At 43.2% G+C, this 24,491-nt stretch overlaps 1 protein-coding gene across 2 annotated transcripts in view; it reads left to right on the forward strand.

Moving 5' to 3' along the window:
* Window positions 1-24,491, forward strand: part of NOS1 (nitric oxide synthase 1) — a 148,117-nt gene that overhangs the window by 112,008 nt on the left and 11,618 nt on the right. For both annotated transcript variants that reach the window (XM_043966167.1, XM_043966157.1), the window contains 8 exons: window positions 648-822; window positions 3,947-4,085; window positions 7,717-7,795; window positions 14,515-14,708; window positions 16,711-16,880; window positions 18,293-18,503; window positions 19,448-19,535; window positions 22,017-22,138. In XM_043966167.1, coding sequence (XP_043822102.1) covers window positions 648-822; window positions 3,947-4,085; window positions 7,717-7,795; window positions 14,515-14,708; window positions 16,711-16,880; window positions 18,293-18,503; window positions 19,448-19,535; window positions 22,017-22,138 — 1,178 coding nt within the window. The remainder of the gene's footprint in view (window positions 1-647; window positions 823-3,946; window positions 4,086-7,716; window positions 7,796-14,514; window positions 14,709-16,710; window positions 16,881-18,292; window positions 18,504-19,447; window positions 19,536-22,016; window positions 22,139-24,491) is intronic.

The following is a 24,491-nucleotide window of genomic DNA, read 5'->3' on the forward strand; positions in this document are numbered from 1 at the left end:
CCCTCAGCCTCAGTTTCCACATCTGCAAATGAATGTAGGAGGAAAGAAGTAACACTCGCTACACTGCATGCCTTCCAAAATTGTTGTAAGCATAAAAGCGATAATGCATTTATAGTACTTCATAAGAAAAAGCAAGAGGGGCAGCTAAGTGACGCAGTGGATAAAGCACCAGCCCTGGATTCAGGAGGACCTGAGTTCAAATCTGGCCTCAGACACTTGACACTTACTAGCTATGTGACCCTGGGCAAGTCACTTAACTCCAATTGCCTCACCCAAAAAACCAAAAACAAAACAACAGAAAAAGCAAGATATATAGATAGATATAGATAGATATAATAGAGATTCATGATTTCATTTACAATTTCCTTTTTCTGTTCTGCTTCATCAAGGGAAATACTCATTTCATTTGGTGTTTGGGCTTAGAATTTTGAAAAAAAACTTTTAAAAAATTAAAGTACTTTGTAAAACTTAAAACACTATGGAAAAGTGAGCTCTAGTTGGTATTTGTGAATGGTTTCCCAAACAAGCTCACCCCACTCATCAACTTTCCCTATGCGGGTCCTTAATATGCCAGGATGATGCCAGGAGCCGGGAATACAGAGACAGAAAAGGAATCTCTTTGTGACTTTGTCTTGTCCTGTCAACAGATTCTCAGTGTTTGGCCTCGGATCGAGGGCATACCCCCACTTCTGTGCCTTTGGCCATGCGGTGGACACCCTCCTAGAGGAGCTTGGAGGGGAGCGCATCCTGAAGATGAGGGAAGGGGATGAGCTATGTGGTCAGGAAGAAGCCTTCAGAACTTGGGCCAAGAAGGTCTTCAAGGTAACTGCTTGCCTTTTCTTGGGAAGGGGACTTTGGCAGAATCTGGATCGAAAACAGAAGTTCTCATTTAGAGTCAGCCATCCGCCAAGAGGTCCATGGATAGATTGGCAGGGGGTGAATTGGGGGGGGGTTAATATTTTGATAACTATTTTTATATAAGTGGTTTCCCTTGTAACCCAATGTATTTTATTTTATGCATTTAAAAACATGATTCAAAGAAAGGGCTCCATAGGCTTCACTGGACTGCCAGACACCAGACTGAAACAAAAATGGTTCAGAATCTCTGGTCTAGAGGAATGTTCTGACCCTTAAAAATCCTAGTTATTATTATTATTATTGCACCTACTATGTGCCAGGCATTATGCTAAGCACTTTTACAAATATTACTTCATTTGATTTTCACAACAATCCTGCAAGGTAGGCCCTATGAATATTCCCATTTTACAGGTAAGGAAACTGAGGCAGAGGTTAGTTAAGTGACTTCTCCAGAATCCCACAGCTAGTAAGTTTCTGTAGCTGGATTTAAACTTAGGTCTTCCTGACTCCAGGCACAGTGTTCTACCCACTGCGTCACCAGCTGCCAATGACATGCTCCTTCATAATCCAGGTGTTTTTCCATACAGAATCACAGAATTTTAGAGCTAGAAAAACATTCAAGTCCCACCCCTTTGCTTTATTTCTTTTAATTTTCTTTTTAAATTGTGAATTTAACTACCACCACCAAATACCAACCTTTTAATACACAAAAGGAGGAGAGGTAAGAGATTGTATAAAAACTGGGGGCTTCTGAGATGCACAGTTTGGCTTTCTTAGACATGTATCTATACATATGTGTGTGCATTTGGAGAGAGAGAGGAAGAAAGAGGAGAGAGAGGAAAAGAAGAGGAGGAGGAAAAGGAGAACAAGAAGAAGAACAAGAGGAACAAGAAGAACAAAACAAGAACAAGAAGAGGAAGAAGAGGAGGAGGAGGAGAAGGAAGAGGAAGAGGAAGAGAAAAAAAGGAGAAAAGGAGAGAAGAAGAGAGGAAAAGAGATAGTAAAGAAGAGGAAGAAAAAGGGGAGAGGAGGAAGAGGGAGAGAGAGAAGAGGGGGCAAAAGAAGAAAGGGAGATAGAAGGAAGAGGGGCAGTTTAACAAGGAAGTCAAGCATTTATTAAGCACATACTATGTTCCAAGCACTGTTAGACTATGCAAAGAAAAGCAAAAGCAATCTTTTCCCTCAAGAAATTTACTGTCTAGTGGGAGGGACAATGTCCTAATAATTATGTACATACAAGATCCATTCAGAGGATGTGAAAGGCAATCTTAGAAGGGAGGGCCCTAGTACATGGAGAGGACCAAGAAGAGCACCCTGTGGAAGGTGGTATTTGAACTGATTCTTGAAGGGTCTTTGCCCTTGATGAAGCTAGAACATTGGTACAACTTGCAGAATGGAAGAATGAATGTCAGAGAGAGCACAGTCAAGTTGTGGTCCATCCATCAAATCTTAGTACCTGCTCTCTACCAGACCCTCTGCTGAAGCACTATTTAGGATACAAAGAAATCTCTTCTCTCGAAAATCTGGGGGCAGCTAGGTGGCACAATGGATAAAGCACTGGCCCTGGATTCAGGAGGACCTGAGTTCAAATTTGGCCTCAGACACTTGACACTTACTAGCTGTGTGACTCTGGACAAGTCACTTAACCTTCATTGCCCCACCAAAAAAAAGTAAATGTAAAAAAAAAAATCAAAAATCTGACAGTCTAGCAGGGGTGGACCTCTCACAAAAGATTTTGTTGTTGTTCAGTCATGTCCAACTCTCCATGACCCCATTTGGGGTTTTCTTGGCAAAAATACTAGACTAGTTTACTATTTCTTCTCCAACTTATTTTACAGATGAGGAAACCAAGGCAAATAGGGTTAAGTGACTTGCCTAGAGTCACACAGCTAGTAAGTGTCTTTGGCCGGATTTGAACTCATGAAGATGAGTCTTCTGACTCCAGACCTGGCACTCTATCCACTGTACCACCCCAGCTGTCTCTCACAAAGGATATACCTGTTCAAAGACTTTTTATAATGGCATTCTTATATATTATATTTAGTATGTAGGATCATAGATTAAAAGCTGGAAGAGACTTTAGAGGCTATTAATCCAATCCCCTCATTTTACAGTGAAGGAGGAACCACTGGAAGTCACCAAAATGTCCATCCATAGGGGAGGACATAGATAAATTGTGGGACAATAATGTAGAAATCCAGCATGGTATAGTAGATGGAGAGCCTAGACTAGAAGCCAGAAAGACCAGAGTGACCCTGTGCAAATCATTTCACCTCTGTTTGCCTCAGGTTCCTGAAATGTGAGGATCAAATGACACACTTTTGAAGTGCTGAGCACAGTGCCTGGCACATAGTAGGTGCTATATTTTTTCCATTAGATTGTAAGCTTCTTGAGGGCAGGAACTATCTTTTGCCTTTTTGTACCCCAGTACACTGCCTGGCACATAGTAGGAGTTATATAAATGCTTATTTATTCCATTATATTGTAAGTTTCTTGAGGGCAGGGACTCTTTTTGTACTGCAGTGCTTAGCACAGTGCCAGGCACATAGTAGGTACTTAACAAATATTGATTGATTGATTAATTGATTGATTGACTCAGAGGAAGTGACTTAACCTCTCAATACTCTAGGCAACTAAGTTGGAAGAAGAAACTGACCTGCATTGACCTTGAGCAAGTAACTTGACCTCTATTAGTTCTTTGACCCGTAAAATGAGGGGATAGGACTGGATGACTTTTAAGGTCCCTTCCACCTCTAAGTCTATGATCCTATTTAGTAAATAAAAAATTAACAGAACAAATGTCATTTTATCTAAGGATTATTAAAGAATCCTTATGGTAGATGAAGGGGAAAGGGGAGCTACTTAAAATTGTTCTAATATAGTAGAAATTGAAATTAACTAATTTAAGTACAAATAGTTACTCAGTGAGTATATTTTGGCAGTATTAGTGTTTGGTGTTGTTTTTTATAAAACTTTAATTGATTTAAAAGTGCAGGATACCTAGCTGGGAGCAGGCTGGGAGAAAGGGAGGGCGGGCCAGGGTCCATCAGCGTAAGGGAGGTCTCTGGAAACCCTTATCCTACTACAGGCAGCCTGTGATGTATTCTGCGTGGGGGATGATGTCAACATTGAGAAGGCCAACAACTCCCTCATCAGCAACGACCGAAGTTGGAAGAGGAACAAGTTCCGGCTGACCTATGTGGCTGAAGCCCCTGAGCTCACCCAAGGTAGGGACCCATAGCCCTTGCCCTTCTCATTGGCTCTGATGGTGCCGCCTATGCCAAGCTGTGAATATGTGTGCATGGCTAATGAGAAGAGCTCATATTTATTTAATGCTTTAAGGTTTGCAAAGCACTCTATGAATATTATTGCATTTGATCATCACAACAACCCTAGAGGTAGGATTTATTATATATATATATATATATATATATATATATATATATATATATATATATATATATATATATATATATATCTGACCTCAGACACTTGACACTTTCTAGCTGTGTGACCCTGGGCAAGTCACTTAACCCTTATTACCCCCTCCCCAAATATATATTTACGTATATACATACATATATATATATCCTCAGAATCAGTAGGGCTTCTATTTTGAAGGGCTAAGCAAGGAAAAATCTGAGGTCAAAGTTCATTAGGGCTCAGGGTGAAAAAATTTATCTCTTTTATGCTTCTCACACTCTCCCTTTTTATATCTCACCACCAGGATCCTTGATGGCTTCAACTGAGCCATTCAGTCAGTCAGTGAACACTTACTCTGTGTACTATGATAAATGACCATCTTTGGCCTCAAGAAGCTTACAGTCTAAAGGCAGTGATCACTGGTACATATAGAGCAACTAGATAGCACAGTGAATAGAGTGCCAGGCCTGGAGTCAGGAAGATCCAAGTTCAAATCCAGCCTCAGACAATTACTAGCTGTGTGATCCTGGGCAAGTCACTTAACCCTGTTTGCCTCATTTGTAAAACAAGCTGGACAAGGAAATGGCAAATCACTCCAGTATCTTTGTCAAGAAAACCCCAAATGGGTCACAAAGGGTTGGACACAACTGAAATGACCAAAAAAACAACAAAAAACATTCCCTGCCATCACGTATCAGGGGGCAGCTAGGTGGTACAGTGGATAAAGCACCGGCCCTAGATTCAGGAGGACCTGAGTTCAAATCTGGCCTCAGACACTTGACAATTACTAGCTGTGTGACCCTGGGCAAGTCACTTAACCTTCATTGTCCCACAAAAAGAAGAAGAAGAAGAAGAAGAAGAAGAAGAAGAAGAAGAAGAAGAAGCTCACATTCTAATGGAGGAGAGAAAATGTAAATAGTGAGAGACTTATAAGGGATGTAGAGAGTAGATGGAAGACAGTGTCAGGGACTCTCCAATCTGTCAAGCCACAGGCACTTAGTGCTGTTATTTGTCCTTCATTCTTTTTTATTAATTTTTTTTTTTAGTGAGGCAATTGGGGTTAAGTGACTTGCCCAAGGTCACACAGCTAGTAAGTGTTAAGTGTCTGAGGCCGGCTTTGAACTCAGGTACTCCTGACTCCAGGGTCGGTGCTCTATCCACTGTGCCACCTAGCTGCCCCTTTTAAAAAAACCTATTTTTTTATTTTTTTATTTTTACAGGGCAGTGAGGGTTAAGTGACTTGCCCAGGGTCACACAGCTAGTAAGTGTCAAGTGTCTGAGGCCGGATTAGAACTCAGTTCCTCCTGAATCCAGGGCCAGTGCTTTATCCACTGTGCCACCTAGCTGCCCCCCAGTCCTTCATTCTTGAAGAGGAGGTGATGTCATGACTTTCGACGACCAGCCTCACTCTCTCCTCCAAAGCCATCTGGGTCCAGTGGCAAGATATGCATCAGGATGACTGGAGATGGCCCCGGATGATTGAGGCAATCAGATTAAGTGATTTGCCCAATAGCTAGTAGTGTCAAGTATCTGAGTCTGGATTCAAACTCAGGTCCTCCTGAACCACCCAGCTGCCCAATAACAACAACAAACAACAATAATAGGCACTTATTAGACTCCTATTATATGCCAGGCACCGTACTATGTGATGGAGAAGCAAAGACAAAGAATGGAATGATCCCTACTCTTAGGGAGCCTACATTCTAATCCCACATAGATACAGTACTTTGAAATTTACAAGGCATCATTGGGCCTCACACAAAGCCCATGTCCTTAGTCCTACAGACTTCATTGTTGAGTCCCACAGGCAATTGTTGTCCTGTTTTACAGAGGAAGCTGAGTCTAGAAAGTGGGAAGTGGTTCAAATCTACTCAATTCAACAAGCACCTACTAAGCTCCACACACCCTACTAGGAGCTGGACACACAATGATAGAAATAAAACTGTGCTGGCCCTTTAAGGACCCAATGCCATCCTGCTAGTGCCTTCCCATTAAAATTCCCTTCTGGTGTGTGTGTGTGTGTGTGTGTGTGTGTGTGTGTGTGTCTTGAATGGACATTTTCCCTTTGAATATTAACTCCTCCTTTAGACACTCCTAGAGAGCAAAGACCAAGCTTTTGCCTTTCTTTGTGTCCCCAGAACTTGTCTGACTATCTGGCACATGTTGTTCAGACATTTTTCAGTCATGTCTGACTCTTCATGACCCTATTTGGGGTTTTCTTGGCAGAGTGGTTTTGCCATTTCCATCTCCAACTCATTGTACAGATGAGGAAACTGAGGCCAAACTTGCCCAGGGCCACTCAGCTGGTGTCTGAGGCCTGATTTGAATTCAGGTCTGCCTAACTCCAAGCCTGGTGCTCTATGCACCATGGTGCCCCCCAGCTGTCCCTGACACAGAGTAGGCACCTAATAAATACTTGCTGATTGATTCTAAGGTCCCTAGCCCCTGTACATGTATGATCGTATTCCTGTATGGCCTTAAGTAAGGTATTCAACTTCTGGAACTCAGTTTCCTCATCTGTCAAAATGAGGGGGCTGGAGAGATAGCTTGCAGTGTCTCTTTCTGCTCTAAGTCTAGGATCCTAGGGTGTGTCTAGTAGAGCATTCTAGACACGTGAGCTGGCATTATCATTCTGCATTCAAGGGATAGAATGAGGATAGGGATGAGAAACCCAGAGCATCTGAATCTTCCCTTGTCCTTGATTGTCTCAGGGCAAGCTGCAGTACATCTGCGAAGGGTCCAGGGAGGAGGAGAAGGATGCAATGGAAAGTTATTCTAGAGGGATGATGAGGCATCAGAAAAGGTCCTGGGGTGGGGTACAAGTAGATGATGGGGATAAGTATGAGCCAAGAGCAAGCTGAGGACCCAGATAGGGTCAGAGGCAGCCAGGTGGCTCGATGGATAGAGCACTAGCCCTGGACTTAGAAACACCTGAGTTCGAATCCTGCCTCAAATACTTATTAGCTGGGGGACCCTGGACAAACCATTTAACCTCCCCATCTCTAAAATGGGGATAATAGCCCCTATCCCCAGGGGTAACATTTGAGATAATATTTGCAAAGTGCTATATAAATGCTAGCTAGTATATGATGCGGGGCAGCTGAGAAGTGCAGTATATAGATGGCTGGGCCTGGAGTCAGGAAGACCTGAGTTCAAATCTGGCCTCAGACACTCAATAGCAGTGTGACCCTGGGCAAGTCACTTAACCCTGTTTGCCTCAGTTTCCTCATATGTCAAATGAAGGAAATGGCAAATTGCTCCAGTATCTCTGCCAAGAAAACCCCAAATGGGGTCACAAAGAGTCAGACATGACTGACAAGACCGAACAACAAAAACAACATATGATGCAGCCCAGCCAAGACCAAGGTGAATGGGTAGGGGAAGGGTGAGTGGCGGGCCCCAGCAGCCCCACCTCAGGACATTTCTTTCCCCCAGGTCTCTACAGCATTCACAAAAAACGAGTGTCCGCTGCCCGGCTCCTCAGTCGTCAGAATCTTCAGAGCCCTAACTCCAGGTAAGACTCACCTCTCCGCTCACTGTTCCGCCCCCTCTGGGTCCTCTCTCTCTCCTCCTCTGTCCTAGAATTGTGAATATTCTCTCCACTTCTCAGCACTGAAACAGTGTCTCAACTCCTCTGTGGGGGCAGGAAAACATTGGCTCACTCCGGGCTTGGCTGTGTCTCCTTTGCCAATTTTGATCCACCATTAGAGAGTGGAGGTCAGTGACAATGATGGGAAAAGGAAGGAGGTTGGCTTGGGGGCATGAGTGAGGCAGCTGGGTAGTATAGTTAATAGTGCACTGGACCTGGAGTCAAGAGAGACTAGGGGCAGCTAGGTGGCACAGTGGATAGAGCACTGGCCCTGGAGTCAGGAGGACCTGAGTTCAAATCCAGTCTCAGACACTTAACACTTACTAGCTGTGTGACCCTGGGCAAGTCACTTAACCCCAATTGCCTCACTTAAAAAAAAGAGAGAGAGAGACTAGAAAGTCTCTCAGCCTCGGTTTCCTCATTTGTAAAATAGAGTCAATCATAGCACCTAACTTCTAGGATTATGGTGATGACTAGACAAAATAATATCCATAAGGCACTCTGTGAACATCCATAAGTTGCTGTTGTTCAGTCATTTTCAGTCATACCAGACTCTTTGTGACCCCATTTGGGGTTTTCTGAGCAAAGATACAGGCATGGCTTCCCATTTCCTTCTGCAGCTCATTTTACAGATGAGGAGACTGATGCAAACAGGGTGAAGTGACTTCTCAGGGTCACACAGCTAGGAAGTATCTGAGATTAGATTTGAACTCATGAAGATGAGTCTTCCTGACTCCAGACTTGGCACTCTAACCACTGTACCACCTGGCTTCTCTTACATGCCAGTTATCATTGTTGGTGCTGTCATTCAGAAATTGTGCAGAATTCACTATCAGCCCCAAATGCTGGCTATCTTCATAAGGAGTATAGAGTTTCAAAGGTCCTCAGGGGTCATCACACAAAGAAGGTGAAGAAGCCCTGCTTTACATGGAGTAAGGGGCTATCAGAGGCCGTGTTTTTGGTAGAAGCAGATTCCCCAGCCATTGCTAGAAGCATTCTAATGTGAAGAAGATAAGCATTGTTATTTATAGGACTAACCAAGTTCAAATGGCAATTGGTAATCCCTATTGGGAAGGGAAGGCTCTCTACCCACCTCTCTTTTTTTAATTGGGAAATTCCCTTCTAATTGAGAAAAGACTATCATACAGGGATGAGCAATATATGAGCCCCCACGGAGCTATACAGTCTTCCTTACAGCTTTGCTGGATGGAAACACAGGAAAGGAGAAACAATGGTTTTAAAACTGATGGGGGATTAATTATTTCAGCACTTGTAGAAGAGGGTAAACACAGGGATGATTCTTTAAAATGACAAACTGCATCTGTAAGGCTCCTGCAAGGGTTCTGGACACATTGTTATCACCAGTCATTAAATAAATAAGTATTTATTAAATGCCTACTATGTGCTGGGCACTGTGCTATGTGCTGTGTCTGGGCCCTGGGAAGAACCTTTAACTCTAAGTTAAGAAATCTAGAATACAGTTGCATGGAAATATTCTCCTTTTTCCACTTAATAGTATTTTTCCAATTACATGTAAAGATAATTTTCAACATTCATTTTTGTAAGATTTTGAGTTCATGGGGGGGGGGGCAGCTAGGTGGCACAGTAGACGAAACATCGGCCCTGGATTTCAGGAGCACCTGAGTTCAAATTCGACTTCAGACATTTGACACTTACGAGCTGTGTGACCCTGGGTGAGTCACTTAACCCTCATTGCTCTAAAAAAAAAGGTTTTGAGTACATGAAAATATTCCTATCAAGGTTTGTGAGTGAGGTTACAGATAGTAAGAGATTAGTAAGAGCTTAGAGATGAGTGAGCGAAGTGTTATTCTGTCTCTAGGTGTTTATTTCTTTTAAAGTATGTTCTAAAAGATTATCTATTTTCCTGTTGGATATTATGTTCTCATGTTTTAATAGAGTGTTTTTATTTATTTTTAAAAAGAGAAACTTGGGGCTGGTTAGGTGGTGCAGTGAATAGAGTGCTGGGCCTAGAGTCAGGAGGATCTGAGTTCAAATCTGGCCTCAGATACTTACTAACTGTGTGACCCTGGAAAAGTCACTTAACTCTGCCTCATTTTCTTCATCTGTGAAATTAGTTGGAGAAGGGAATGGCAAACCCCTCTAGTATCTTTGCCAAGAAAACCCCAAATGGGGTCACAAGGACTCCACAACTAAATTGACGAGACAATAACAAAAAGTGAAAAAATATATGAATCCCTCTTCTCAGTTAGCCATTTCTTTGGCGGAAGGCTGCCTATTCAGAGCATAAGACCACAACCAGAGCATCACTATTCACCTAATTGCAGGCAAAATACTTACTTAGGAGGAAATCAGTAGCCTCTTGAGCACCAAATCTATGAACCTAAACAGAAATAAGAGGGAATAACACGACAGGGAGATGAATCACTGAACAATTAGTGCCCCCCCCCCCAAAACCCAGAAGACATTCAAGTGTGAACATGTAAATGCTTTACAGACGATGAGGCGGGAAAATGATGTGGAATGCTTCAGTCAAGGAAAGGTTTATGGAGGAGGGAGGTGAGATGATCCTTGAAGAATGAGTAGGTTTTAAGTAAGCAGAGAGAAAAGGGAGCACACTCTGGGGAAAGCATGAGAACTGTGGAGAGGCGTAGGAATGAGCATGATTTGGGTACATGACTGAAATGGAGAGAATGGTTTGGGTACTCATGGGACATCAGGTGCATGGGGTTCCTGACCTAACGTCTTTTGAAGGATCTGCTACCCTAAATTGTTTCCCCCTGAAACAAGAGGGAATATTCCACTGAATTTTGAACATCAAACACTAATGGCTTTTTTGTTTGCTTGGTTGGTTGGCTTTTTTTTTTTGAAGGGCAATGAGGGTTAAGTGACTTGCCCAGGGTCACAGAGCTAGTAAGTGTCAAGTATGTGTCTGACTCTATCCAGTACAGCATGCTGCCTCTCATGGGAAGCTTGTTATTAATTAAAGGAACATTTTGGTAAAATGTGGTTTTTTTGATAGGGCAATGAGGGTCAAGTGATCTGCCCAGGGTCACACAGCTAGTGTCAAGTAACTAGGCCGGATTTGAACTCAGGTCCTCCTGAATCCAGGGCTGGTACTTCATCCACTGCACCACCTAGCTGCCCCAAACACTAATATTTTAACATTATTCTGTGGTTGAATGGAAGGCTGCTCTCAGGCTATTGGTGGCTAGACTGAGGGCAATGGTAGAACCCCTGTGATCTACCCAGGTCAGGTACCTTTTGGAACAGTCAGAATGACGCACTGTAGGGAAAACATTGACATGATGGAGATTATCCAGAGGAGGGAAAGCAGGGTGGGAAGGAGACTGAGGATGCAGGGACCGAAGAGAAACCTCAGGAAGACATTCGACCTCTCTTCAAATAGTTGAAGGAGTTTCCTATAGAAGAATCAGCCTGGGCAGAACTAAGAGCAATGGGTAGAAATTTCAGAGACCCATTTAGCCTGGGTGTCATGAAAGAACTTTTTTGGGGGGCTGGGGCAGGGCAATGAAGGCTAAGTGACTTGCCCAGGGTCACACAGCTAGTGTGTTAAGTGTCTGAGACCAGATTTGAATTCAGGTCCTCCTGAATCCAGAGCTGGTGCTTTATCCACTGTACAACCTAGCTGCCCCCATGAAATAACTTTTAACAGAGAGCTGCCCTGAAGGAGAAGGGGCTTCCCCAACAATGAGGAAATCTCCCCATTTTGCGAGGTCTTCAAGTAAAGGTCGGGCATCAGGGAAAATTCCTGCTCAGGGTGTTTGGACTAATTATAGGCTATATAGCAGCTAAATAGCACAGTGGATGTAGGACTGGACCTGCAATCAGAAAGACCTGAGTTCATATCCAGCCTCAGTTACTTAACTTGGTGTGAGACCCTGGGCAAGTCATATAACCAGTCTGCCTCAGTTTCCTCATCTGTAAAATGAGGGCATTAGACTAGATGACCTCTGAGGTCCCTTCTAACTCTAGGATACCATGACCTTCCCTCCCCCTAGTTTTTATAAATAATTTTATTTATGTGTCACAAGCTGAAAAAAAACATCTTAGGGAACAGTACGTTAGGGCAACCCCTAAGTTATTGATATCTTAGAGAACTGCCTAACCCCATGGCCAGGTCAGTGTCACCCACGGGGAATCAATAACCCACCACTGAAAGAAGCAACACTACCGGATTCCAGAAGGTGCCCTGAGACCACGCAGCAAGAAGCAGCTGTAACTGGGCTTCTGGCCTCTATGCTGCATCAGCAGTGCCCTTGGACGGGCTACCCTCCGGCCGCCTGGCCTAAGGAACAGAGCTGGGCCCACCCACACGGTCAGCCAGCTTCCGTCCAGTGTTCCCAAGCCTGCCGGGCTCTTATCTGCCCAAGCACATTTTGATAGCTACAAGAGGGGGAGCATATGTTGGCCCAAAAGTTCCACCAACTAAGCACATTGTGGGGGGAGGGGTCCGGGGGGGGGGGGGACCAGGTCAGCAAGCTCTGGGGCCTTGTCCTTTCTACTACCCTCCGAAAGAAGAGAATGCAGACAAATGAGATTTCTGAAAGAAATCATGGGGATTCTGGGAGAAAGTGATCGTGTCAACCTTTGAGAGACCATCATCGTGATGTGGTTTGGCCAAATGAAGGAAGGAATTCTCTCCTCCTGCCCACCCCATCCCTCCCCCCCCCCAATGGTGGACCCACAGCGCCCCCTGCTGGGTCCTTAGCCACAGGTAGTGAGTGCTCCAATTCCTAAATCTGGGCAGCATCATTGATGCCAACTGGGATTCCCCTCAGGGTTATGGGGGAATCTGTACCTCAGAGGGACGAGAGATTTAACCAAGGACAAACAGTGGTCCCTCAGCTCAGCTGCTCATGAGTACAGCCCCTAAGTCCAATCATACATGAACTACATTCATTACAGAGGTACCTCACTTTAAAGAAACCAATGTGCCAATATGACCTTACGAGGTATGAAAATTAAGGGGAACTGATTTTCATTATAAAAAAGACATTTTGGGGCAGCTGAGTGGTATAGTAGATAAAGCACCAGCTCTGGATCCTGGAGGACCTGAGTTCAAATCCGGCCTCAGACACTTGACACTTACTAGCTGTGTGACCCTGAGCAGGTCACTTGACCCTCACTGCCCTATCAAAAAAAAGACATTTTACCAAAATGTTCCTTTAATTAATAATAAGCTTCCCATGAGAGGCAGTGTGCTGTACTGGATAGAGTCAGACACATAGCCAGGAAGACCTGAGTTCAAATCCAGTCTCTGACATATACTGTCTGTGTGATTCCCAAGTAAATCATTTAACTTCAAATGTGGAAATATGTTTTGCATGACTGCACAAATATGTTATATTAAATTGTTTGCCTTCTTGATGAGAGGGGAGAGGATTCAAAATTTTAAAAAACAAATGTTAAAATTGTTTTTACATGTAATTGAAGAAAAATAAAATATTAAATTATAAATGACCTAGTCAACTCTTCAGGAGTGTAAATTGTATGACAGGATGCAACTTGTATTGACAGAGGGAGCATCCTTATTGGGAGCTCCTTTCACCAATCAAATCACAGGTCAGGTCCAAAAAAATTCCAGCATGTATTTACGTACTAGTTTATGTATCACTTAGGACTTTTTTTTAAGGTGAAAAGAAAATTCCATGCTCCAAATGTGCAGATCAGTGAGAAATGGGGCTAGAGGTGGGGAGAGAGAACATTTCTGAAATTCTAATGCAAGTCAGTGGGGGAACTTGGGTTTGACTTACCAAAAAGTGAAATGTGAAACTTGCAGGACTGCAGTCATTGTGTAAAACGAGATGTCAGTGTACCCATGCTAAAAGTAATGCGGGCTAGAAGAAGAGGATTCTGGGAATCCATGGTGGGAGGAGGGATGGGAGGCACATTCAGATCAGTATCTACTATGTTACCCCTTGACTCAAGGCAAAGGGGAGTCTGAAAGGAAGTGTGACAAAAATTATGAAAGAAAAAACGAGAGGCTGCCTTATATCTTTCCCCTTCTCTTACGCCACCACCATCCGGGTACAGGGCTCTACTGGTGACCAAATTCAATTTGATCCAGGCAGTGCCTGGAAGTCATCATAATATAATGGAGCATATATTATTGTGGGAGCTGGAGGGTCTGGGTTTTAATTGCACCAGGGCTATTTATGAACAGAGGGGACTTTGATCCAATTGTTTTATTTTCCTGGACCTCAGTTTCCTCTCTAAAGGGGTTGATTAGGTGGTCTCTGAGATCCCTTACAGCTCTGACATTCTAAGATCCTAGAGGTTTCAGGACAACCAGTGGAATGAGAACAAGCTGGATAGACTAGTTAAAGTATTTGAAAGTCCAGAGTACCATTAGCCTTGTGGGATAGTGATACCCGCTATCACCCTAAGGAGCAAAGATCTCATGACCTACAGAGAAGACAGTCTACTGAACTAGATCTATGGTCTCTCAGCACAGAACCTTTCAAATAGTAGGCACTTAATAAATGCTTGTTGAATTGAATTGAATAAAGAACCATTAGGCCCAACTTTAAGCCATCTACCCACTCTAAGAAAGAGGCACGTAGAAATCTAAGAGGGATGACTGGGGTTAGTTGGAATGGGCTAGTGGCTTTCATCAAATTAATTCTCATCTCTTCCTTCAGTCGATCAACCATCTTTGTGCGCCTTCACACCAATGGGAACCAGGAACTACAGTACCAGCCTGGGGACCATCTCGGTGTGTTTCCCGGCAACCATGAGGACATGGTGAATGCCCTGATCGATCGACTCGAGGATGCCCCTCCTGCCAACCAGCTGGTGAAAGTGGAGCTTCTGGAGGAGAGGAATACAGCTTTGGGTAACTATAGGGGTGCCTGCCCCACTCCTAGCCATGTCTCCGGGAGAGTGTCATCATCCCTCTGGGATGTCACGGGCACAGCACAAAGGCATCGAAGAGAGCTTGTGTGGCAGACAGGAAGGAGTCTTTGAGGTCACGGGACCATCCCATCTCAGGCACCTAATGGCTATATGACCTTGGCACTTAATAGCCATGTGACTTCAAGGGAGTCACTTCACCACACAGGCCTCAATTTCCTTGTCTGTCAGATAAGCAGGTTGGACTAAATGGCTTCTCCAGCTCAAAAATCCACGATTCTATGACCCTAAGTGAGGCCAATTGTGTCGCTTGAACCTTAAGCTCCAAGTGGCCGAGTGTCTCTCATTCTCTCACAGTCAGACAACTTCTGTCTAAAGGGGCCAAAGAAATTCCCACTGAGGGTCATTCCAGGCCTCAGTATAGGGAGTAAATCCCTAGCATAAAGAATAAAGTCCTGGCTTGGAGTGAGGGAGACCTAGGTTCAAATACCACCCATGGCTTCTAGTAGCTCATATATCATGGGCAAGTTCCTCTCTGAGTCTCAGTTTTCCCCATCTAAAATGAAAAAAAAAGATGGATAATATTTCTTGTAGAGTTCTTTAGAAGGTTCAAAGTGAGGAGAAAACATATATTAAGCACTTTGCAAACTTTAAAAAGCTATGTGTGAAGGGGCAGCTAGGTGGCGCAGTGGATAGAGCACCGGCCCTGGAGTCAGGAGTACCTGAGTTCAAATCCGGCCTCAGACACTTAACACTTACTAGCTGTGTGACCCTGGGCAAGTCGCTTAACCCCAACTGCCTCACCAAAAAAAAAAAAAAAGCTATGTGTGGGGGCAGCTAGGTGGCACAGTGGATAAAACACCGGCCCTGGATTCAGGAGGACCTGAGTTCAAATTCGGCCTCAGACACCTGACACTTACTGGCTGTGTGACCCTGGGCAAGTCACTTAATCCTCATTGCCCCACCAAAGAAAAAACAAACAAAAAAAAAGCTATGTGATATCTATTGAAAGTCTCACGGCAGCTAGGTGGTGCAATGATTAGAGCACTGGACCTGTAGTCAGGAAGACCAGTGTTCAAATCCAGCCTCAGATATTTACTAGCTATATGACCCTGGGCACTTTCTATAAAATGGGGGTGATAATAGCACCTACCTCCCAGGGTTTTTGTGGGGATCGAACATGATAATATTTGTAAAGTTCTCAGCACCATGCCGGGCACACAAGCACTTAATAAATGTTCACCCCCTTTATTTATTCGTGGCATAGTGGACACAGAGATTGGTAGTAAGAAATAGAGGAATAGAATGCCCTTTGTAAGTGTCATCTATTATCGTTGTCACATATAAAATCCACAATTAAAACTGTTGCATCTGGGGCAGCTAGGTGGCACAGTGGATAAGGCACTAGTCTTGGATTCAGGAGGACCTGAGTTCAAATCCGACCTCAGACACTTGACACTCACTACTAGCTGTGTGACCCTGGGCAAGTCACTTAACCCTCATTGCCCCACAAAAATTTTTTTTTAATTGTTGCATCCATTAGGGACTGCCTCCATCCCTCCTTTGCTTTTGCTAGCAAGATTAACGTCCACTGTTACCAGTTATATCCATGGAGACTTCCCTGACTTCCTAGAAACGTCTGGGCTCAGAGAGGCAGCATTGCATGAGGGCTAATAAGCTAGCTTCATTGTTAGGAAGACCCCAAGTACATAAAAGGTGATCAATGCTAGGCAAGGACTCTCATGCCCATCTTCCTTGGCAGAAGGCGCTCTCACCAGGAACTCCCTACACTCATCCATTCGCAGGTCCAGAAAATATAAAGGGATAGACAAAATGCCCTACCTCCTCTGCCTTCTCCTGTGCCAGCTCCTTGGAAGCAGGCAGGGCCTTGGTGGTCTGTACGTCTGCCACCCCTGTGCCTGAGCCCCTGCCTTGGTGAGTGAATGCCAGGTAACTGTGGGCTCGATGGCATTGTCCCCATGCAGGTGTCATCAGTAACTGGACGGATGAGCACCGGATCCCGCCCTGCACCATCTTCCAGGCCTTTAAGTACTACCTGGACATCACCACGCCCCCCACACCCTTACAGCTCCAGCAGTTTGCCTCCTTGGCCACCAATGAGAAGGAGAAGCAGCGACTGCTGGTCCTCAGCAAGGTGAGGCTTGGGGCAGCCTCCTTGCCCTCTGGTTAAATCTCAGGCCCTGGGAGGGAGGCTTAACAAGACATGAGTCAACCATGAAGAAACTTAAGGAGGTCTTGGGATATTGAGAGAGATGAAGCCTCTGGGAACAAGGTATCTCTGCCCTGATGGGACCACTGGGGAATAGCGGGTTCAGTTCTGAGCATCCCATTTTGAAAAGGGGGTAGATTTGGGAGAATCCAGAGGAGGGGCAGCCAGAGGGTAAAGTCCCTGGAGATCCCTTGAAAAGCAAAGAAACTGAGGGTGTTTAACCTTGGAGAAAAGAAGGGGGGCAGCTATGTGGCACAGTGGATAGAGCACCAGCCCTGGATTCAGGAGGACTGAGTTCAAATCCGGCCTCAGACACTTAACACTTGCTAGCTGTGTGACTCTGGGCAAGTCACTTAACCCCAATTGCCTCACCAAAAAAAAAAAAAAGAAAAGAAGACTCAGGGGGGCCATGACAGCTGTCTTCAAGGAGGCCATGTGGTGTAGTGGAAAGAGCACCAGCTCTCATGTGGGAGAATCTTAGTTCAAATTTTGCCTCATATACTTGGCTCCCATGTGACCTTAGGAAATGTCTCTGGGCCTTGGGTTCAGAGAATCATTGCTTTAGAAGTAGAAGGGACCTGAGAGTTCATCGAGTCAACCCCCGCCCTCTCATTTTTCAAACAAGTAAACTGAGACTGAAAGACACAGAGTGATTTGTCCTTGGTCCCAAAGCTAGTAAGTGTCTGAGGCAGGATTTGAACCCAGGTCTTTTGGACTCCAAGCCCAGTACTATCTACTTACTATGTCACACTGCCTCTCCTCTGAGCAACAGGAGAAAAAAATAGGAATAAGTGATCGCTCCATGAGAAAGGAAGGGGGGTGGGAAGGGCATCAATCGTGGGACTTTGCCTCCCTCCCCAGCCCCACAGACTTTCGAGGTTGCTCTGACTCCATGGTCTTTCTCTGCGCTTCCTGAAATCTCCATGAGAGAGCACCATCCAGGGAATTATCAAAAGAGCACTGGATTGAACCTGCATTCAGATATAGCTTCTGCACTAACTAGAATTGGAGTCAGGAAGACCTGAGTTCAAATCCTGTCTCATTAACTCTGTGGCTCTAGATAAGTCACTTAACTTCCCAGCCTCAGTTTCCTCAACTGGTAAAATGGAGAAAATAATAGTACCGACTTGACGAGGACTGAGTGAGATAACCCTTTCAAAGCACCTTTATTATCATTACCCCCTCTATGACTGTGGCCATGTCCCTTCCCTTATTTAGGGCTCGGTTTCTTATCCTGGAAAATGAGGTTGGACTAACTGGTCACTAAGGTTCCTTCCAGCTCCCTGAGATCCTTTTTGCCTTGAATCAAACCTCCTTTCCCCCCTCCCTCGGCACAGGGCTTGCAGGAGTATGAGGAGTGGAAATGGGGCAAGAATCCCACGATCGTGGAGGCCTTGGAGGAATTCCCATCGGTGCAGATGCCGTCCACTCTGCTGCTGACCCAGCTGTCCCTGCTGCAGCCCCGCTACTACTCCATCAGCTCCTCGCCGGACATGTACCCTGATGAGGTGCACCTGACCGTGGCGGTTGTGTCCTACCGCACCGGAGGTAGGTGAGGGGCAGAGACCCCACCCCAACCTCCCTCAAAGAGCAGCAAAGCCAGAGGACAAATGTCCTGCCCCACAGATCCCCACACCATCCACAGCCCAACAAGGCCCCCAAGGGTCAAGAGGCCAAGAGAAGAAGCAATGTGAGTGACCGCCCAGGGAAAAGATTCCTGGATTTGGAGTCAGGGGACCTGAGTTCAGATCCTACCTCTGACAATACCTGTGTGACCTTGAGCAGGCCACTTAATTTCTTCCTTAGAAAAATGAGAAGCAGCCAGGTGGCCCAATAGAGCATCAGGCCTGGAGTCAGGAAGACCTGACCTCAGATACCAACTAGATATGTAACCCTGGGCAAGTCATTAACCTCTGTATGCCTCAGTTTCCACTTCTGTAAAAGAGGATAATAATGGCATCTATCTCCCAGGGTTGTTGTAGGGATCAAGTAGACAATATTTGGAAAGTACTTTTCATAGATTTCTGTTACCTCATTGGAAGGCACCCCAGAGGTCACCATGTTCAGCCCCTTTATTATATAAAGGAGGATACTGTGCCTAAGAAAGGTGAAGAGATTTGCCCAGGGTCGTACAGCTAATAAATAGGTGAGGCAGGATTTGAACCCAGGCCTGTCTGACTCTTAGACTCTATCTAGTACCAAGGGTTCTTAACCTCTTTTAACATCATGGAGCCCTTGGGAAGTCTGTGGACCCCTTCTCAAAGTAATGTATTTAAAGACATAATATCAAATGCATAGGGTTATAAAGGAATTATATTGAAATATAGTCATAATGTTTTTTTTCAAATCCATGGACCCCAATTTAAGGACTCTTGCACCAAACTTTCCCAGAGCACATCCAGCCTACTCCTTCAGGTGGGGATTTCACAGGAGGGGATTTGGCAGCAGCAGTTGGGCAGCCAGACCACCTATTCTTTGTGTTTCTTTCCCAGATGGGGAAGGACCAATCCACCACGGGGTCTGTTCTTCTTGGCTCAACCGGATACAGCCAGAGGAGGTAGTACCCTGTTTTGTCCGAGGGTAAGTGACAATTGGAATGGGGGGTAGTGGGCCAGTAGTCGGAAGAGTTAGTCTGAGTACCTCCTCTCTGATCCATGATGTTACAGTATATAGGCAGAGAAATCCCTCCCATCATCATCATCAGAGTATAGTCCCCTCCCTGTTCCCAGGAATAGAACCTTTCAGAAAAGCAGAGAAGTCAAGTTGGGAGATAGCTAGGCTATTTCATACATTTAAACAATAGATCCCACTCAGTATATAACCCCCACCCCCAAAAAAAGCCATCCTGATTTTTGTCCTGACACTGGACTTTGATGACTCTGGAAGAGAGAGTGAGGCTGACAACTTTGTGCATTTCTGCCTCACTTAAATCCAATTCACATTCAAGTCAAGACATCACCATGATGTCATTGGTCCTCTATGAAAAGAAAGGCTGACATATGAAAAAAAATACTCTAACTCACTATTGATTGGAGAGATGCAGGTCAAAACAATTCTGGGGTACTACCTCTTAAATATTGGATTAGTTAATAAGACAAGCAGAGGAAAATGACAAATGTTGTGAGAGATGTGGGGAAAATAAGACATTAATACACTCTTGGTAAAGTTGTAAACTGATTCAAACATTCTGTAGAGCAATTTGGAACTATGGCCAAAAGGCTATAAAACTAAGCATACTCCTTGACTTGGTAATACTACTAGGTTGGTATCCAAAAAAAGAAAAAAAAAGTTGAATTTGAAATTGAGGAGATGCCCATCAATTGGAGAATGGCTGAACAAATTGTGGGATGAGATTATATGGAACACTTTTGTGCTATAAGAAATGATGAGCAGGATGCTATCACAAAAACCTGGAAAGACTTACATGAGCTGATGCAAAGTAAAATGTACTATATACAAAACAACAGCAATGTTGTAAGATGATCTGCTGTGAATGACTTAGTTATTTTCAGCAATAAAACTCTGAAGAACTTGTGAAAAATACAATCCATCTGCAGAGAAAAAACTGATGGTATCCAAATACATATTGAAGCATAATTTTTAGTTCCTTTTCTAAAGTTTTTTGTCCGTTTTCTTTTACAACCTTATTAATGTGGAAATGTTTTGCATGACTACACATGTATAACTTATATCGAATTGCTTGAGTTCTTAAGGGGGGGGTGTGGAGAGGGAGGAAGAGAATTTGGAACACAAAGTTTTAAAAATTGATGTTAAAATTTGTTTTTGCATGTAATTTGGGAAAAAATAGAATTCTAAATAAATGGGGGGGAGAGGAAAGAAAGGTTGAACAACAAGTAGGGTTAGGGTATCAAAGGACCTTGTTTCAAATCCTGCTTTTTGATGTGTGACCTTAGGTTAATGATTTTATATACCTGGGACTCAGTTTCCTCATCTATAAAAAAAAGGGCAGGGGTTTACTCAATGATCTCTAAGGCTCCTTTCAGCTCTAAATCTATGATCATACATGTGGAACAACTTGCTATGTTCTGAGAGAACTCAAAAGCTTAGTTAAACGTGGTCCCAGCCCTCAGGGATAGTAGTCTAGTTGGAGGATAAGATACTAACACAAGGAGATTCAATGATAAAATTCCCATAATGGCATTAGAGAGGTACAGAACACAATGCCATGAAGGTTCTGTGGGGAAAAGTTATTTACAACCTGTAAGTCAATCAACAAACATTTATTAAATGTTTACTATGTTCCAGGCCCTGTGAAGGGGACTTTTTTAAAGCGGGGGACTACGTTGATCAAGGAGGGTTTTTTGAAAAAAGGAATTATGTGAGTTGAACTTAACCAGATGAGTAGAGTTTTCCTACCTCAGCAAAAGTCATGTCTTCTCCTAGGGAATGTGTTTGTTAAGCTTAGGGCTATATAAGGCAGTCATAGATTTAGAACTGGAAGGCACTTAGAGCCTATTGAATCCAACGTGTTACAGATGAAGAAACTGATGCCCAGAGAGGTTAAGAGACGTTTATCATGGGTCATCTGGCCAATGCGGGTCAGAGGCAGGACTGAAATGCAGGTTTTCCTGACTCCAAGTAAAATAGTAGAAGAGTCAAACTCACAGACCCTTGAGGGTCTGCTGCAAAACTCCTGAGTGCAGGCAGAACCAAATTAAAATATGATTGGGAAACATTTCAAAAATAAAAATACAATATGATATAGATAATGTTTATATGTGGTTTTCTAAGTCAATTTGGAGTTGTTTCTATTTCCACCAGCTTCAGTAATGTCTACAGACCATAGAGAGCTTCTAAGTCAGTCTGAGTTCAAATGAGATAATATTTGTAAAGCACTTAGCACAGTGCCTATCACATAGTATGCACTATGTAGATGTGCATATACTATATATACACAATGCTATTATATCAAATATATACAAATAATATAGCTTATATAAGCTATATAAATATACATAAAGCTATTATTATCATTATTATTTACTTGGTTCTATGCTTATTTATTTATTTGGTAATGAAATGTCTTCCTTATTTGTCCAGAGCTCCCAGCTTCCATTTGCCCCGGGATCCCCAGGTGCCCTGCATCCTGGTTGGCCCAGGCACGGGAATTGCACCTTTCCGGAGCTTCTGGCAGCAAAGGCTATTCGATATTCAGCATAAAGGTGAGTTGTGGTCTGCCCTTCTAGCTTTTGCCTCCTGTACTCTGGGGAGCAAGCACTGGACAACTTCAAAGATTAAGGAAGGGGGGCAGCTAGGTGGCGCACTGGCCTTGGATTCAGGAGGACCTGAGTTCAAATGTGGCCTCAGACACTTGACACTTAACTAGCTGTGTGACCCTGGGCAAGTCACTTAACCCCCATTGCCCTGCAAAAAAAAAAAAAAAGAAAGAAAGAAAGGAATTAGTCTCCTATGTACCCCCGCAGGATTTCTAAGCCTGTGGGGACAGGACTGGCCATACCTGTAGGTGAAAGTGAGCCACCACCTATATGGTAAGATCAAAGAATTTTGGTACCTTTGGGAAGTACTTCAAAGATCCTCTAATCCAAACCCATCCTTTTACAAGTGAATAAACTGGGGCTCAGTAAGGGAAAATGATCCCCCAGGGTCACACAAGTGGTAAGTAGCAGAGCTGAGGATTGAACCCTGATTCTGTCATTCTACATCCAATAAGCTAAATCCCAAAGAAAGGCTCCTCAGTCAAAAATATCTCCACATTTTTTAATTCATTTTGACCAAGTTGGGTTTATACCAGGGATGCAAGGATGGTTCAATATTAGAAAAATTGTTGGCATAAATCATATAAACAGTAAAAACCCTACGATTATTTCAATAGATATAGGAAAAGCTTTCAACAAATACCATGCACAAAAAAACCCAAATACCATAGACATTTATGCTAAAACCTATAAAAAGCTTCAGCATAGAAGAGCCCTCCTTTAATATGATCAAAAGCATATTTCTAAAAGGAAAGAGCTAACATTATTTAGAAGAGAAAAACACTGGAAGCATTCCCAATAACTAAAGGTGTAAATCAAGGGTGCTTCTTATTTGACATAGTTCTAGAAATGTTAACTACATCAATAAGACAAAAGGGAAATTAAAGGTATAAACATTGACAAAGATGAGCCAAAATTATTCTTATTTACATGTGACATAACGGTTTACTTGGAAAATACCAGTGTCAATGAACAAACTAATTGAGATGATTGGTAGCTTCAGTAAAAAAGTAGGATAAAAAATAAATCCACAAAAACTGTCAGCATTTTTCTCTGCAATTGAACAAAAAAGTCAAGAGGGAACAATAGAAATAGAAGTTTTCTTCAGTAACTACCAAATACATCAAGTATTTGAGAATTAATCTACCAAGACACATTTGGGACTTACATAAATAGAACTGGAAAACAATATTTATAGAAATAAAGATTTAAATAGTTGGGAGTATATCCATTATTCATGGTTAGGCCATATTAATGTAATAAACAATGACTATGGGATCACCATCTCAGAATCCATCTAGTCTAACCCCATCATTTTACAGATGAGGAAACTGAAGCTAATAAAAGCTAAGTGATTTGCCCAAGATCACACAGGGAGTGGCAAAAGTGAATTCTGAAACCAGTTCCTCTGTCTCCAAGACCTGTATGCTGATGATTCTACCAAAGATAATTTATAGATTTAGTGCCAATTCAGTCAAAGTTACCAAGGGTTTATTTTATAGAAATAGATGAAATATTAACAAAATTCAGATTAAGTAATAAAAGGTCTAGAATCTTAAATTAATAAGGGAAAAACAAGAATAAGGGTAACTAGAATTAGTAGGTCTCAAACTATTTTATAAAGTAGTGATCATCAAAACCCCCTGGTTTTAAAAAATATAGCAAATTAGATCAGTGTCATAAACTAGATAAGCAAAACCTAGAAGTAATCAAATGCAGTAAGTCCAATGTTTGATAAAAAGACAAGGATACAAACCATGGAAGAAAGGATTCCCTATTTGACAAAAATTGCTGGGAAGAATGGAAAACAGTTTTGCAGAAAATGGATGTAGATGAGTATCTTATACCATATCCCCAAACAAACTCCAAATGGAAAAGCAACTAAAATGTAGAGAAGGAAGGAAGGAAGGAAGGAAGGAAGGAAGGAAGGAAGGAAGGAAGGAAGGAAGGAAGGAAGGAAGGAAGGAAGGACTGACCAACCTATAATTCATTGATTGGTATACAGAACTCTCAGGTAAAGAAAGTCCCTTTAGGGGCAGCTAGATGACACTTACTAGCTGTGTGACCCTGGGCAAGTCACTTAACCCCAATTGCCTCACAAAAAAAAAGAAGAAAGTCCCTTTACCAGTGTAGGTAAATTTAGAAATTTGCTTAGAACACTAAGAAGTTAAGAAGTACTCAGGGTCACAGAGCCAATATGTGTCAGAGACAGTACTGGAACCCAAGTCTTCTGTCTTCCAGATCAGCTTTCTATCCACTACACCACACTGCTTCTCAAATAAATATCAGCCATTAGTAT

Source organism: Dromiciops gliroides, chromosome 1 (genome assembly GCF_019393635.1).
Source record: "Dromiciops gliroides isolate mDroGli1 chromosome 1, mDroGli1.pri, whole genome shotgun sequence".
Taxonomy (NCBI): domain Eukaryota; kingdom Metazoa; phylum Chordata; class Mammalia; order Microbiotheria; family Microbiotheriidae; genus Dromiciops; species Dromiciops gliroides.